The 17,428-nt window shown below is 36.1% G+C and overlaps 1 protein-coding gene across 1 annotated transcript in view; it reads right to left on the bottom strand.

The window, feature by feature from the left end:
* Positions 1-17,428, bottom strand: part of SENP6 (SUMO specific peptidase 6) — an 88,114-nt gene that overhangs the window by 2,492 nt on the left and 68,194 nt on the right. The window contains exons 18-24 of the mRNA XM_085316089.1: positions 17,244-17,366; positions 16,885-16,977; positions 11,630-12,063; positions 8,415-8,518; positions 6,193-6,281; positions 2,117-2,185; positions 1,887-2,037 (exon numbers count right to left, since the gene is read on the bottom strand). Coding sequence (XP_085172215.1) covers positions 1,887-2,037; positions 2,117-2,185; positions 6,193-6,281; positions 8,415-8,518; positions 11,630-12,063; positions 16,885-16,977; positions 17,244-17,366 — 1,063 coding nt within the window. The remainder of the gene's footprint in view (positions 1-1,886; positions 2,038-2,116; positions 2,186-6,192; positions 6,282-8,414; positions 8,519-11,629; positions 12,064-16,884; positions 16,978-17,243; positions 17,367-17,428) is intronic.

Here is a 17,428-nt window from a genome sequence, read left to right as displayed (position 1 = left end):
TCCTCTCATAAATGACTATGTGTGTGTTTTGGTATCTGTATAAACATACACATACAATTTAGTTACAAATGCAAAATCATTTATTTTCCAAAAAGCTGAGGAGGGGAGGGGGGGGTGACACATTGGGCASGTCGCCGAGTTGTCCCTGACAGGCTGATTGCGGCCACCGTGTTGAGGAAGCAGTGGAAGACTACTCGCCGGGACAGCAGGGATTTGTGTTCCTAACTACTCTAAACACCTAGTCAAATGTGTCCTGGTTCTAAGAAAATTCACGTGCCAGGACTTTAATGCTTATTATTAAAAAAAAATAAAATAAAAAAGGATATCTGAAATAAAACCTTGGAATAAAGAAAAAGATGAATTACCCACAAACACCAAATCCAACACAACTGCCACACACACCCAAATTTCATTTCTACAGGTGCTGAAAATGAGATTTAGTGAGATTTGTGCAATTTTTCAGACACATTTGCAACTGAAATTATTAGCTCAATAAATGTAAAATATTCAAGCACTGTGCAGCTAGCACATCTTTTATTTTTCTACTAATGTTAGTTCAGAGAATACCCTGTGATCTGAGAGTCATCTCTGTTCCCTGGCTGACAAAACTACATCCTGCAAGACCAGACAGGACAAGAGATTCAGCCCATCATAATTTAGCTATTAATTCACAAGAAGGAAGAAGATAAAAATTACCAAAATTGGGTTGCCCCATATATACTCCCATCTACAAAACTGAAAACACTGAAAGACAGTTTAAGCTCTCATGGTGGGACTCAGCAGAGAGGCAGAAGGATTATTACAGGTCTGAGCTTCGTTTTGCATTAATACATGTAGTACATGAAGTACATGTAAAGAAATGGGGATCAAAGGGAGAAGAAATCACCAGCTTTGTCAGCAACAAGTAAGTTAAAAAAGACTTTAGGAACAGTGCCCTAGAGTGGTATGGACTGTAAACAGAATTAGTGTCCCATGCAGGCAACCTCCACTTCATCTGTTCTCCTCCCTACCCAGACCTTGTAAATGTCCACTTGTAAAAGTGAACATCAGCTTCAGCTTGATGGCCAAGACTGTAGTAAGAATTTTACCATTTTCTTCAATGGAATCAGGATTTGGCCTTTAGTTGTAGTGATTCAGTTACTGCATTAATGGACAATTCATCTTAAACATTTTAATCCAACTGAAAAAGTCTAAACCAGCTGTGTCATACTACTGATTTTATTCAAAGTCACATTTCCTAAACAAAAAGGGGAAAAAGAATAAGCTTTTTGTACCACATCTTTAGTTTAGATTTTTTATAAACATAAATTTGAACTCTGTTTTTAATTGAATAATTTTTAAAGGGTATGCACTAAGACAGCAAAGAAAGACTTTAAGTCTTCCTGAACCACAGGAAGTTCTGCCTGAACGTGAGGGGGAATTTCTTCCCTGTGAGAGTGACAGAGCACTGGCACAGGTTGCCCAGAGAGGTGGCAGAGTCTCCTTCTCTGGAGATCTTCAAGGCCCATCTGGATGCAGCCCAGTCTAACATGCTATAGGTGACCCTGCTGAGCAGGAAGGTTGGACTAGACGATCTCCAGAGGTCCCTTCCAACCTTACTGGTTCTATTATTCTACGTATTTTTTTCTCAGCATTTTATCAGAAAATTCCATGACTTCTAATTTCTGTATTGTGGTACATATGTGCAACTAAAAATGATAATTCATTTTTTTCTCCAGAAAGTACTCATTATTATGTATGTTAATGCATAAATTAAATTAAACTACATATAAATAGTAGTAACACCTACAGTAAAGAGGTTTTACAATAAAATTGTAATAATTTTATTAGCTCATATTTGATTCCTGCAGGATACAAAACAAATAATGACATAAAAAAATACATACCTCAAAAAAACTCTCCACATACTGCAATATGTACACTCCACAATCACTAAAGTTATTTTGTTGTGGCACTTTGGGATTGGAACCTTTCATGACATCTTTGGAAAAGCTTCTTTTATTGCCTTTCCTGACTTCCCATTCCACCTCTAAGTACCTATGAAGAAAGACCATGAAAATTAAAACTTGTTTTTTTCCTTGCATAATTTTAAAAAAGATAGAGATATAAAACTTACTCCCTTAGTGTTTTCACAACATTGGACCGGGAAGGGCCTCTCAGTGAGTCCATAAGCAAAATGCAAGGCCTATGAGAGAACACAATTTTTAATTACACTGTATTTTACAGCAGTTTGGAAAATGTAGTTACACAGCTAGCTATGAAATCAATTGTGATCTAAACAAAACTATTCCAATACTATATAGTTTTGCCAACACTACTATAATCCCCTAACTAGGGTATCTAAATGCCAAGTAAGTTATCTTTAGACTTAACCATTCACTAGGCACAGAAAACTTGGAGACATTTTAGTGTCAGATTTGAAGCATTTGCTAAAGTGAGATCTCGTTGCTTAAAAAGGCCTTAGGCATCTAGTGCTATTTTAGAGGCACAAGGTATCTGGGTCATCCATGAGGCTGGAACTATACAGAACCTACAAACACCCTTCCGGAAGAGCAGCCGGAGGTCAGATGGGACAATCTACAGCATCTAAAAAGACACTAGGGGTGTGTTTTTACAGAAGTGACCCCACCTGAAAGCTGTACCTGAAAACCTACCTGAACGCTGTCTGAAAGACTTCAGAAAAATAATGTATCCATAGCCATGTTCTAGAAAACCAAGTCTACTTGAACACTCACCTGTACACTATAGATTCTTACACCCTATCACTCAAACCTAGATCATGACATATTTACAGCAGACAGAAACATAACGCGCAGTTATCAGCTGTCTTGTATACAACATTTGGATTTATATATCAGTATCAATTCATACCAGAGTTCAGAATCTCAGTGTCAGATGCAAGAATAATTTTGGGGGATAGATAGGATGCAGTTTACTTCTCAAAGAGCTCTGCTTTCCAACAATAATGCACACATACAGTTAGGCAAGGATGTTCTTTAGAGAAAATAATTTTGTAGTTCAGTCATGAGCTAGTCCTCTTCTAGAGTAACTGAGATAAAGTGGATAATGTCACTACCCTGAACTCCAATTACTGTTACCGTTCACCCTTCTCAAGTCCAAGTTTGATGGCTCCCTAGTTTGGGAAGTACCATTCTCTGTGGTGTAGAGGAAGTAGCCCTACAGCCCCAGTAAGAGAGAGATACCATTCATCAGAGGCAGCCTGCATTAAGGGGTGGGAGAATCACAGAACAGAAGAGAGTAATGATAAAGTTAATCAAGTTAAAGTTATCCAGAGGGTCTCTGGCTTTGATGCTAAAATCAAAGTACACTAAATGGAAGTAGCATGGCCTCTTAAAGGAAGAAAAATARTAGTATAGAGGAGGTAAAATGTAAGGAAATGAACTGTAATTTGCAAAAGCACTTTCAGGAATGTTGACAGTAAGTGGATGGCTTAGTTGAGGAATCGCTGTTACATGACGGGCCTCAGATGTCACCAGTACACTAAGGATGCCTAAGCTGCGAAAGCAGGCACAGCTTTGGGGCTCTGACTCTTGACCCAGATACAGTGATATCCAGTGACGACTTAATGAGCATAAATGAGTAGATATCTAGAGAATACTAAATCATCTTACAGTTTTCCACAGGTAAAGGACCTTGGAGGTCCTAGAGTAAAAAGGACAGCATCATAAAGATGGAGACCTTTGACTGAAAATCTATGTTCTTCATGAAATGCAAAAGATTTTTGAAGGTCTTTGAATCTGTATCCTGCACCTTGTGCTACCTGCAAAGCTGGCTAGTGTTGAAATGGACTCATCTTAGAATCCACTCAATCACGTGTTTTGTTCCATTCAAAAGAGCTAGTACTATTTGGGATCTCTTACTCAGAAGTAGGTATCCACAGCTTGCTGTGCAGAGCTCACGGGATAAACCTCAAGGACAAAGCTTTTGTACCGAATCTACCAGACACCAGTCCCTGAAATGAACTTGATTGCTTTTCTCTAAGTCAATCTCTTGACCTGGTATGATGTTAATAGCGCAAGTGCTCCAGGTCTCCATGCCATTTGTTACTTTTGTTTAACTTTCTGAATACAGTGGAAATTTAGTATTAATAATAATTATACTATAATAATAATCATTTGTCTTAATAACTAATAATTAGTAACAAGAATTGTTTCCTGTTAGTGCTTCTAAAGCTTCAAGTGGACCCTAAAGCAAAGCCATTAAATGTTTCTAATATTCTGAGACCCTAGCCAATGAGCAGGGTGCATAAAACTCACAGAACAGACCATGAAGAATTTCAGCCACAACTACATAATTGCTGAAAACAGCTGACATGAGCTTAAGAAATCTATTGGTATCAGGAGAGTAACAGAGTTAGACTTTACTCTTAGCAGCTCTGACATTGATGGCTCTGGATCAGCCAGAGGTCCTGCTGAAGAACCAGACTCTGTAACCCAAGATCCCAAGTAACAGCTACAGGGGAAAAAAGTTTCAAAGTGGTCAGATGAACAAACAGAAAGGAACCAGAAATGGTTACCCCTACTTTTTTGATTCATTCCTACAGCTTGGTTTAGATATTTAACAGAGTAACCAGTGTGTCATCTGACTAAACGGGAGTCAACTTTGGAAAATTTTTTACTATAGGGTTTGAAGAGGGTCCAGAGGTAACAATATTGGTCTACTTGATTTAAAAGACTGGTAACATACTTTAATCCATCAGATTGCTGAAAATAAATGAAATGAATCATGCTCTCACAGAATTAAGGTATATGAGGAAGGGCAGAACAAGAGCCCTCTGCAGATACCAGGAAAACAGAGTTCTCAGCTCTCAAGTGACAGAGCAAGTGTACAGTGACTATCACAACACATGTAGGCCATGTGCAATATAGTATTTGCTTCATTTTCTCCAGGGTGTTACTTTAGTTCATATACAGTTCTTCCAAACATAAATTACATTGCTTCTCTTAGGTGAAACCCTACCTGTGGAGGAAGAAAAATACTTTCCTACGCCAAAATTAAATTGCATCAAATAATTTTAAACTATGTATAATCCCATTTGAAGATGACATGAATGTTTTGTTCTAATATTTAAACACTGGGTTCATTTTCATCAGTTTGTCTTTTCTGTGAGATTTTCACCATTTATAAAGGGAAAGAACACACTTAAAAATAAAATATGACTGTCAAATCACTAAACTGACATGTAAATTAAAGGGCAGGCTTTTTTAAAAATAAACAAAGTAGTTCCAGCTAATCAGCTAAGTCTCAGATTAATTCTTTCCCTTTAAGAAAACAGCATTTTCAATACTTCATTACTTTATGACTAGCAAACTAGTAAATAGAGACATTAAATATTTGCACGTACCTATCCACAGGTTTACTTCCAAATTAGTCTAGACGTGCAATTTTTGAGGTCTAAGCATACAATCACATTAGCATTTTTAGGTTTTACTTGTACTTATTTTAACTTCTGATAAAAGAGAGTTATTACTTACACAAGCAACGCAGGGAAGTATTATGTATAGATAATCTATCAGCAGCATAGGACAACTTAATTGAATTAAGCAGTTCATAGCATCACAAAATATTCTTAGCATTCGTAATAGAGGGGGTTTTACCCCTGAATGCAAATATATTATGGATAATAAATACACATTTCATTGCACATATAAACGTATCATTTTATCCTACACCATAATAACATATTGTAAATGCAATTATCCTTCTGGTAAGCAATATATTCACAAAGAAGGAAATATTAGAATGAATAAACAAATTAAAGTGTGAGAAAATAAATTACTAATTTAAGTATATTTTTAATTTAAATAAATGACACTGTTTTTTTATATATAGGGATACATTTAAACATTCTTCTGCACTTTCCTATTGTAGGAATCCAACAGCAAGTTCTCAGAGAACAGCTTTATTTGAAGAAGCTATCTTCACAACTTGAAGCAGCACAGGGGCTTAACAGAAACCAAACAGCTATTGTTTTGCTCGTAGCTTTATTCACTAAACTCTCCGTTCACTGAAGTTGATTATATTACAAAGTATAGAAGTCTCCCACAAATACTAGTAACATGCTGGTTAAAATGCATTTAGAATGAAGTATGACCATTTCCCACAATTACTGTCTTTTTCATTTCATTAGCTTCTAAGTCTGAAGTCCATTTTAATTCTTGTAATACTTACTGCTTGCAGATAGTAGGCTTCAAGTGCCATTGTCCCATTTCTGAATTACAGTTATCATCTGCAAGTCCACCATCATCACTGCTGTCTTCCTACAAAAGCAACACGTTTACGGATATTTAGAAGCTAATACTGTTTTTCAAATATACGCAAAAGAAATTACTGCTATACTTACCATTTTTACTCAAGACAAATATCTAATTTAATAAAGCAGTGCTAGCTTTCACCTACATCAATTCACTGATTCTAAAATTTGCATTACCAACTTACAGTCTCGCATTGTTTCTCAAATCCATGCCAGAAAGATTCAACGTGAACTGTACTATTAACCACTGAAATAAAAAAAAACCCTACAACTGACCTGTTCAAAGCACTGCTGTCCTAATCTCCAATGCAGGTTTTAATCCAAAATTTAAATATTTTTCCTTGTTAATGACTACTAGAAATTTGCCTGGTAACTTCATGTACGCTGATGGAGAGAAAAATCTGCAATGAACTCAGGAGGTACCTGACCCTTGCTCTAGAATCTCACCAAAAGTTGTCCCAACTTGGTTCTCTGAGCAAGGGAAATCAAAAAGCAACCTGATGAGATGCTACAGAAACTGACATGCTGCAAGCCTGGGAATATTCTTTAACCTTTTGATTTCAATATTGACCACTGTGAAAGATATGGGAGTTTCATAAACACGAAGTTTATATTTAAAAGCACTCCGATGATTCATACACTTTCTTACCTTTAAAAGAGTACTACTGAGGTTACTACTAATACCACAAAACATTGTGTGGGGAAAAAAAGTGTCACTTTTCAAAAACAGTAACCCCCACATCAACATAATTTGGAAAATATTTGGTGATAATTGTTAACATGCAGAGTCCTGTGACTGAAATCCTCATGTTATGTCATCAAGATTTTACTGTATTAGAAAACACTGCTTTGTTCCTAATACTCCTATTTCTATTGCAGCCTCAACTCAATTTCTGCCAGATGTGAAAGTGTATTCACACTATTTTTATACTCTGTTTGTGTATTGTAGAAGAAAGAATTCAGCTCAATTTGAAGATGTCACTGCTAAGCAGCACCACAACCAGGGAAGTCAGTATCTTTTCCTCCTCTCAAGGAGCACATGCTGACCACGTGCGTTCTTTACTGCCTTCATGCCACAAACTCCAGCTTGGAAACACCCTAATCATCAATCTCCATCTCCAGCGAGCAATAAGAACTGCTACAAAATAGGGAAGAGTCAAAGAACGTTGTCATGTAACATGACCGGAGAGGTGGGTTGAGTGTGTCTGAAAGCACAGCTAGGTTCCAACATGAACTTAAGGTTTTCTGTGTGACCACATACACATACAATTTGGAAGCCATTATAAATAACTACAGGCCTTGGAAAACAATGGTCTGTTCTTGACTCAAAGATGAAAAATAGGTAATTCCTAGACTGTGTATCTGAGAGCCTCCGATTCTTTATTTCGGACAAATTGGAGTCATACACCTGGAACAGGAAGGCCCATTAAGGAGAGTAACTGCTGAACTTTACCTTGCTCACCTTCAGCTTACATTGTAGCGGCAATAGAATGAGAGAGTAACGCCCTCATACTCAAGTAGTGAGTCAGTAAAGGACTCTTACAATGATCAGACACCTTCCACAACTCAAAAATCTAAATTTTTTCCAATCTCCAATTTGAATAAGAATGCTACTTGATTGTAAACCCATGCTGCTTAAATTTGTTTAGAGAAACATCAACAAACCAAAACAGTAAAGTAGCACCTACTTATAAATGTATCTATTTACATCCAAGAAATGGAGTTGAAAGAAGACCTGGTCTTGGGTCTCTTGAGTAGACACAGGAAAGTGGGGGGAGATAAGACACAGAAAATTGCTGACTTTTTTCCTTCTTTCTTTCTTCTTTTTCTCCTTCTTCTTTTTTTTTTGTTTTTTTTAAGAGTTTCACTAAAATCATTGTATAATATTATCACTATGCAAAAGACTCAAAGTTAAATGCACGATCAGTACAGCAGTTTCCTATTAAACTGTTCAATGAAAGAATGCTCTCTTTTCTGCTAAATTTTTTGTAATTAACCAGTACTCTGGATCTTACACTGCTAAAAGTAAACTAGCTTTATGCATTACATACTTGCAATACATACACAGCTTTTAAAATGTTTATTCTGAACATAACAGTTTCCATTTCCCAAATAAGATTTGTATATATATATTTTTTACCTGGTTATCTTGGTCTTCAGAAAAATCTATAAGCTCATCTTCATTTAGTTTACTGCCATCAGCTGAGTCTTCACTATAGTTTAATCTGATTTTGTGCAAACCATCTGTATCAAAGACAGCAGTATATTTAAACATCAAATACTACACCATCATTGAAGACCAAACCAATTTTAAATACCTCAAGTTTGCGAAGGGTTGTCCACGATAACTGTGACACAGCCAACAAGCATTATTTGATTCATGCACATAAGCCTAAAGTGAAAAGTTTCTAAGTAACACAGCACAAATTGTTCTTTACTTCAAGAAAAGCTTAAAAATAAATAAATAAATAAATGAAAAATATAGAAATGGACTAAAACCCATCATGAAATTACCACTGTAGTTCCATAAGGACTTCACAACAGTACAAACTGGTACTGCTACCAGAAGAGGTAGTCCCATCCTGCCCCCAATTTAACTGCTTATTCCCTTCCCGAAGCAGTTCCTTCCCTGTGCCATCAAATGCATCCACACGCAGTGAACCAGACTGAGCAAGTCAGCCAAAAGCTTATTATTTTTATCTTGAACAAGTTCTTTGATCAAATTTGCTCTGAAGTTACATGAAGATTTATGCTGGTAAAAACAAAAGGGAACATGCTGCTAGGGAGGGCAGAAAGCAGGGCAAGTTCTTTTGGGAGCAGTAGCTTAGAAATGTTTGTGAAACTACAGTGTTCGCTACAAAAAAAAAAAGAGAGTATGTGTAAGTTTATGTCACTAGCAGAATTCTGCTTTTTAAATTCATTCCTTACCCCTTTACATATTTAGTCACATGGGAAACAGCATCAAATGAAAAAAGAACAATGTTACAGCTATATCTGTGAAGGAAGCAGATACAAACAACTACAGGCTCACTGTTCTTATTATACCACTATACAAGACTTCAGAACAGATTTTGGAAGAAAAAGTACCAAACTATATGGAAATAAATGAAAACTGAGTAACTCACGCCAGCAAAATCTGGTTTTTCTATAAGAAAACTTTTCCTAGAAAAAGCAGCTATCTAAACCATCACAAAAATAAGAGGAAGAACTATTAGGTATTCATGAAAACCAAGATTTCAACAAGAACAGCAAATGGGGCAATGAACTACCTAAAGTAAAAAACAGAAGAGCTGCATTCAAAATTGAAGGAACAGTTTGGAAAGAGGTTATTATTGGAGTTCCATAGGGACAAACTTGGGAATTAATCTTACTCGGTATTTTTAAAAATACCTCAGCACAAAAATTAGGCCATATACTAATCTGGCTTATTGATGACAGTCCTAAATTAGTATTGAGAAGAATCACAGGATCACACAAGAACTGAATGATTTTCAGTATTTAGCAGCAAAAATGTGATTGGTTAAGTAATAATAAATAAAAAGTACTTTGGACAATCTCTTCAATGTTATTTAGGTATCAACTGGTACTGACTTACAAGTGAGACACTTGGATGTGGCCTGAGATCAAAACACCAATGTTTAGGTTCCTCCATGCAGGAGATGTCCAGGGTCTCACAATATTAAGTGGACACCATAGGCAGAAGAGAGCGCTACTCAACAAACCACTATGAGACTACTTTAGGGTGAGCAGAGGAGTTCTCTAGGCTTTACTGACTATATTGTTGAAGAGAGGCACTTTGGAAATATCCTAATATATCCAGCACATATGCACAGGTTTGGCAGAGTCAAAACTCATGCCGTTCGGGAGAAAGAACTGATGGACAGGCAGGATAGCAAACTGCTGTATCTCCATTGTCCATCTAACAGGAATGGGAGTTTAGGTACCTAGTGCATCTAAGTTTGGATGTCTAGATATATGTTAAGGGTCAATTTCAAACTGAGTCTCGTTCTTACATATCTGTGAAATGGGACTGTGACCAGTAAGAATATCTGCATTAACCGAAGAGCAGCTGCAGTGGCTGAGCAACAGTCCAACTGTTTTGGTGACAGAATGACCATCAGTCACCAAAAAAATGCAGCCATAAAAGAACAAAACGTAATCCTAGCAAAAACGTATTTCATGAAGAACATTCACTCCAATTACACAGAAGTAACAGCAGCAACATTCAAGACATTGAAGAGACCTTACCACACAACAGCAACACCATAAAGAGGAACAATCATATCTAGGTTGAAAACCAATTCAGACGAGAATAAGTTAAAAGGCAAAAAAAAGTACTTGGAGAACAGACAATGCTGTCAGAAAAACAAGCTCAGTATATATGACCTATGAAAAAATTTAGGCTAGAAAATAGGAAGTGGTTTACAGCATTTAAGATGTTAAGAGTCAAAATTGTAATGGTCAATAGTATACAGACTACACCATACGAGCGATATGCTTTTCAGACTTTTTACTGTGAAACTATGCAATTACTTACAATGTATAAAGCAAATTAAGTCAGTAGGAATGCTCAGTGCCTGAAGTAAAAGTTCTTGCATCACCAGATGTTTTAGTTTCTATGACTCAAGGGGATCCAAACCTTGCAGTAAGCAGAGAGAATACAAGCCTTCTCCTTCACTCACCTTTAAAAGCATGTCAGCTCCTTCACTCACTTTGATACGTAAGTTTTTCCAGATCACTGCAACTACTGTTATCAGCCTCTACAGAAGAGATGGCTACTATTGCATGGAAAAAACTTCTCTAAATTTAACACAGTGATCAAATGAGAGATTTTAAAAAATTTTTTTCCTCAGTCTTTTCATAAACTTTCCATTAGCATCCTAAAGAAGTTGTTAAAGGTACTGAAACAAAATCTCAAATGCTAGAAGCTACTGGAATTAAGGTTGCTCACACAATCCAAATTCACCTCCTGCATGCACACACACTATGAATGCCCATGTCTAAAGATCATCATGCTGTTCTTTCCTTAACCTTTCCAGTCTCAACTAGCACAAGGTAAGTGATACTTACAAAATGATAAAATGATTCAGGATTTAAAAAAAAAAAAAAAGGTCATGTGACTGGAGAATTTTTCTGATTTGGGAAAACAATGGTTTATCTCCAGCTTTATGTCATGATAGAAATGTCAACAGTTAAAATATTTTATATGCAGTGGGACATTAGTCACATCGTGAGCACTTGAGCCACACACTACTCAATTTTCAAAGTACAGAGTTTATGCAACTGCAAAGCAAGTAACAGCTGTGAAATCTCCAAAATTTTCATTAAAATATACATATTTTAAAAAATACATACCAATAGATTGGCCAGCGGTTGTGAATTCACCCTGTATACCATTTTCATCTGGAGCCCTATGGTCAAGTTTATGGCATGCTGACTGCACAGTGTTAGGTTCTTCAACATCACTGTCTATTTGATTTAGTTTTTTGAAACCACTTTTTACCCTACAGGGACTTCTTCTACAACATGAAGACTCAGTGTCCTCTGTTTCAGTGTTTGGGTCAATTAAAGCTGTATTATACTTTTTGGTCAATGTCTTCTTTGTTGAGGACTTGGAAGGCGAGTTTTGTACATCTAACTCATTTGGCAAAGGAGATGGAGTGTTGCTCTCTCCATCTGAAGAGGAAGATTTTATCTGTGTTGCAGCATTTTCATGATAATGAGGATTTGGTTCGTATTTAGGTTTTTCTAAACCAGGAAAACAGATGACAGCCAAAAACCAGTGGGCACTGTAAAGGAAAAATATATTAATAAGTAACTAGCAACTGTTAAAAAAAAACAAAAACAAAAAACAACAAAAAACATGCAGGCACATAAAATCAAATCCTCTCCCCCACAGTTATCAAAGATAGATTGTGAGTTTGTTCTTCACTAATATGATGTAGTTAATTGAAAAACAGATGTTGTCTAAATAGTTATTTCAATTTGCTCATAATTTACACATGAATCCTTTGAATTAAGTATTCTTCTGGAAAATATTCTTTATTACTGCATGAACTGGATTGTAGCTTTCATTTATGACTGCAAAAAGTTTTCTTGAAGTTCACCTCTAACAACACAAGTAGTCGGATCTAATAATAGAGTTGAACTGCCCATATTCTTCAGCCTACTAAATCTTCCAACTGTGTATGATACTTCAAGTTTTTAAAGCAGTTTAGTTACTATTGAAGCAAAAAGGGGGGAGGAGGGGGAAGAGTGCTATCACACCCTGTGATAGGTAATATATAATAGCTAATGCTATCACCACCACTCTGTTGTCACGCTTACCCTTAAAAGAACTACACAAAAACAGAAGGGACATCATACCCTTCCAGGGACAAAAACAGCAGTATCTCCAAACCCAAAACAGAGTAAGGAAGAAATTTTGCCCCATTTATTTCCTGTCTTCTTGCCACTGCTTACTGATTGAGTCTCTAATCAATCAGAAACGGAGCAGCAGCAAATGCAGGGACTGAGACATTGCGTGTGGATATAGGATTGACCTGATTTAGAGATTATCTGAAGGTTCTCTGATTTACTGTAGCAACTAGCAAAACAAAGTCTAGCTATGTATTGTGCAAATGAATGTTAAAAAAAAAAAAGCAGTAGCTAAAAATATGAGGACTCTAACTGACATTTTAAAAAAAATTAAATACATGATTAAGAAGCCTGAAGCCCATCAAAAGTCAATGGCTGTTAAGATAAGTGGCCTTTGAAAACAGTATGTGGAGCACGACAGCATTTTGTCTTGAAAGACTCACCACACTTACTAAATGAATACATTAAGTATTGCCAAACCCTGGAATTTGGGTTATGGGGTATCCTATTAACATATATGTTATTACCAGTTATATAAATAGACTAGCAAATTAACTGGAATCTGAAAGGAAAATAGCTTGCTCTTTTAAATGTTATAAGCTGTCTCCATTTGAGACTTGAACAAAAAGARTTATATTCCCACAAGACACTGCTGCAAGTCATGGTCAAATTAGCCACTTGGTTTAAAGTTAATTCTCCTCTAGATTAGTCCTCCCTCCCCCCTTTCATTAACTGCAATCTGACAACCTTCTAGCTGTTTAGCCCACATTCCCTAAACTAGTGGTTATAGGAGAGTCTGAAAAGTAGATATTTAGTAGAGTCTGGAAGTAGATATTAAGAGCCAGCAACTCCGAAACAATAATTTCTAGAATGTACTCTTAAAATGGATTCCAGAATAAGTATCTGGCCCCCAAAAGAAAGAAAATAACATTTCTCCTGTGCTGCCTGGAACGGTATCAGGTATACTGACAACATAAAAGGAAAATCATTAGCAGCATTTCTATGATGCAAGAAAAACTCTCAAATTTTCTCAAATCCTGGAAAAATTTGTTTCATAAATTACTTAATTCAAGATAAAAAGAAGCAAAAGAAATACTGAGATTGGTTCTCAACTGCCAGTTGTCTGAGACCTTTTATAAGGATGCACATCTGGAAGCAAAGAAACACTTGGTTCTCAAAAAAAAAAATAAAAATAAATAAAAAGACTGGTATGTACTTTGCCCCCTACATCCTGCAGGCATTAATTGGCTCTCCAACTCCACCACTGATTCTGTGCTTCTAGCATACTCACTAATTCCTTGAAATTACAAAGCAATACCCCAATTACATAAAAAAAAATAAAAATAAAAAAAATAAAGACAGCTAAACACAAAATACATGGAAGTTATTTTCTACTGAATACTTCATGGAGCAGTTCCAGTCTTGCCAGTATAAAGCACTATAATCCTCATTTTGCAATTGAGGAACAGAAGCACTGGGAAATTATATGACACAAAAGAAGTCACACAAAATTCTGAAAAAGCTGCAGCTGAGCACAGATGTAAAGTCCTGGCACACAGCCTTCGTCATAAGCCTGGCATATCTGAAAGACTCACTGCAGATTAAAGAGCCAATTAATGTACACTTGCAGTGAAATCAACAACACAAATACATTAAAAATGTTGCATGTGGAACAAAACCAAGGTTTCACGGACTTACTAAGTCCAAGAGCCACACGTTTCATAACACATTATATACACAGCTACAGAACGCTATGTGAAGCTGTAATATACACAAATATTGTCTATGCTGTATTTGCTAACCAGATCATAAAGTCTGCAGTTAGTATTTTACTGTTAAAACTACTGCAACCTGGAAGAAATAAAAAACATCACTGATCTTTATTGTCTATTTTGTCAAAAGTATTTTTGTTTCAAATAAAACAAAAACTTTCGCATTAGAGAAGTGGTACTGTAGTCAAGGCAAGTTAAATCAAAATAAAACAGGATTTATAGGTAAAGACAACATAAAGACAACATAAAGACAACATAAAGACAACATAAAGACAACATAAAGACAACATAAAGACAACATAAAGACAACATAAAGACAACATAAAGAGAGGAGTTACAGAACAAATTGAGACACACTTGCAGTAAAGTAATAGCAAAATTCTTTTTTAAACTTAAAGGTAAGTTAGGAAGACTCCAGTTCTCTGCTCCTGACCAGATTTGAAGCATCAGGAAAACATGGAAAAAAAACCCAGTATATAGTAAGCTAGTAAAACCTGCTATTCCATGTTATGGAAGAAGTGTAAGAAGGGAATAGATGCTTAGCAAGGGAAGAGCTCTGTTACTAGGACAGAAGCCTAGAAGCCTTCATACTTGCAGCTTTTGGTGTTTTGCCCCGCCCCACAAATAGCTCCGCAACTACCTCTCTGTCCTGCTCCACCGGTTACCCCACCATAAGGGGTGTATTTCATTGGTGAGTCACTAATTCGTTCCTAAATCGGTTAATATCTTTTTATTTCTCAAAATTGAGTGCTGGGTTTTGAGGGACAGGGTACGAAAGTTTGAGGCAGACAGAATACCAAGCTGCTTCCAAGAAAAACAGTAGTTGCCAATAATAACAGCAATTATTTTTAAAAAGAAGAATATGGAAGATTTAAACTCTCACTTAAGTTTTCTTTGCCAAGAGGCTGGTCAAAAAAATCCTCTCAATAGCATCTCCGGACATTTGGGCTTTTTTTTTTTTTTTTTTTTTTTTTTTGCTTTGTGATGCTCTTACAGTACATTTATATTAGCATTTCATTTTGGATTGGGAGACCACTTTTGGAAGCAAATCTGATTGTCATCACTTACCAAGCTGCAGTTCACAGTGCAGGACAGCTCCAAAAAGTGAGAATGAGGTAACTTCCAGGCAAAACTGAATCAAAAGATGCAGTCCAAGAGCACACCTATTGTGCTCCAACCACTACTGGATGGAAGTGGTTATACCTATGTATATATATAGTCTTATACCAAAAGATCAAGCTAATCCCCACCACACACATAGTGCGACATCATGTCTTCAGTACAAGCTGTTCTGTTCTACAGATTCACTTTCACTGAGCTGCACCCTATTTCTTAAGGTAAACACAGCTTTAGTTCCTTAACAGTAGCTTTCACATTCTTGTTCAGTTACTAGCAACATAACTCACTTCTATAAAACCATAGAACTATTTCTTTTCACCTTCAAATGACTTCTGCTACGTCACACTGTCTGGGATTTGCAGCATGATCAGTGTCATCTGTCCTATGTATAATAGAAATTATTAGGAAAGAGGGACCGATGTGGATGTGCAAATGACACAGGAGTAGAAGGTGGGCAGGAAACTGCAATAAGCTCAAATGTAAATAAAAATTAAATGACCTCATGGTTCCTGTACTTAAAGCTCTGTGGGGAGAAATGAGAAGGATTAAATCGGCAGTGGATAGGAAGAACATCATACACTTGAGTCATTTTCATCATCTAAGGATTTTCAGTCTCCCTATGGTTGTACAGTGGGCACACTATCTCAAAATTTAAAGTTTGTACTTGAGACTTTGTAACAGAGATCTATAGCCCATCATGTAAACCATAACTGCCTCTCCACAGCCAGCCTCAGAATGCAGTTTGCTGGGGGCAGATGACTCAAATTTTCCTTCCATTGCACGATATCTAGGTAAGTATCTTTGATGAACTTTTAATAAAAATCATTCTTTAAACTTTCAGAGGTCCAGTTGATTATACTTATGATAAATTATTTACCATTTTCATATCTGTCTATCCTCAGCTATTTTTGTATTTCCATCGCATATGTTTAAATGTAGTGGTTTCAATTACCGAAAAATACTGACTGAAGGACTGCTAAGATTCATTTTATGAAAGAAAGCAGAAGTGTATTACTGATAACTTGCTCTGACCTTAAGGAAAGCAACTAAATATAACAATTCTTAATGACTGTCTGCTTTCTTATCTAGAAAAATATTGCAATATAAGGCTACAAAGGAAAAGAATAAAACTCCAATATATAGCAGGAGAGACTAAACTTTCAACATATGCTTATTGTAACTAAAGAACAATCTTGTCTATACTAAAAAGATTCTTGGAAGAAAAAAAATAAGGACCAAAAAACTCAAATTTGTAAGTTATCAAAGACTATCAGATTAGGAGAAAGAACTCAATTCAATTTCAGAACTATGAAYTCTAAGCCTTTACCACATAAAATCTGATAAAAGGGTACATTTACTTACGCTTCATTAAGGGGAACAAAAATGAAATCTTTCTCAAAAATGTCAACATGACGTGTCCATGTTTTCACTCGCCCATGTCGTTTTTGTTGTATTCTGCAAGAAACCCAAACATGATTTGTTGAGTGGCTTATTTTTCATTTAAAATATTTCCAGATGTTTTTACATTAGCAGTTTCTGAAGGTTTCCACAGAAAACCTACAAGGTTTTCCATATACCATGTACGTTTTAAGTTTGAATGTTTCCTAGAGTTCTGTTAGCATCATTACATTCTCTGTGAGGATTTTATCTCTGTGAGCATCTGTTCTTGTAGCTTTCATGATACTTGGCTCTTGATAATATGGTCTTATCAACTGACTTACGAGAGGTTTGAAGTTTCATGAACATTTCTTCTTTCTCTCTGATTAAGGCGTTTATAGAAGAATGAACTGAACACGTGTATTCTATCAGCATCTTCTTTTTTCAGTTTTTCAAGTACCAAATACCTAATTAGTAAAAACAGCTTATTAAAAAAAAATCATGGAAGTGTTAACTCAAAGCATTCATT

This window comes from Rhea americana, unplaced genomic scaffold, assembly GCF_003343005.1.
Source record: "Rhea americana isolate MKP2758 unplaced genomic scaffold, rheAme1 scaffold_45, whole genome shotgun sequence".
NCBI lineage: Eukaryota > Metazoa > Chordata > Aves > Rheiformes > Rheidae > Rhea > Rhea americana.
The sequence above is the reverse complement of the archived record's forward strand: the minus strand, read 5'-3'. Positions and strand labels throughout refer to the sequence as shown.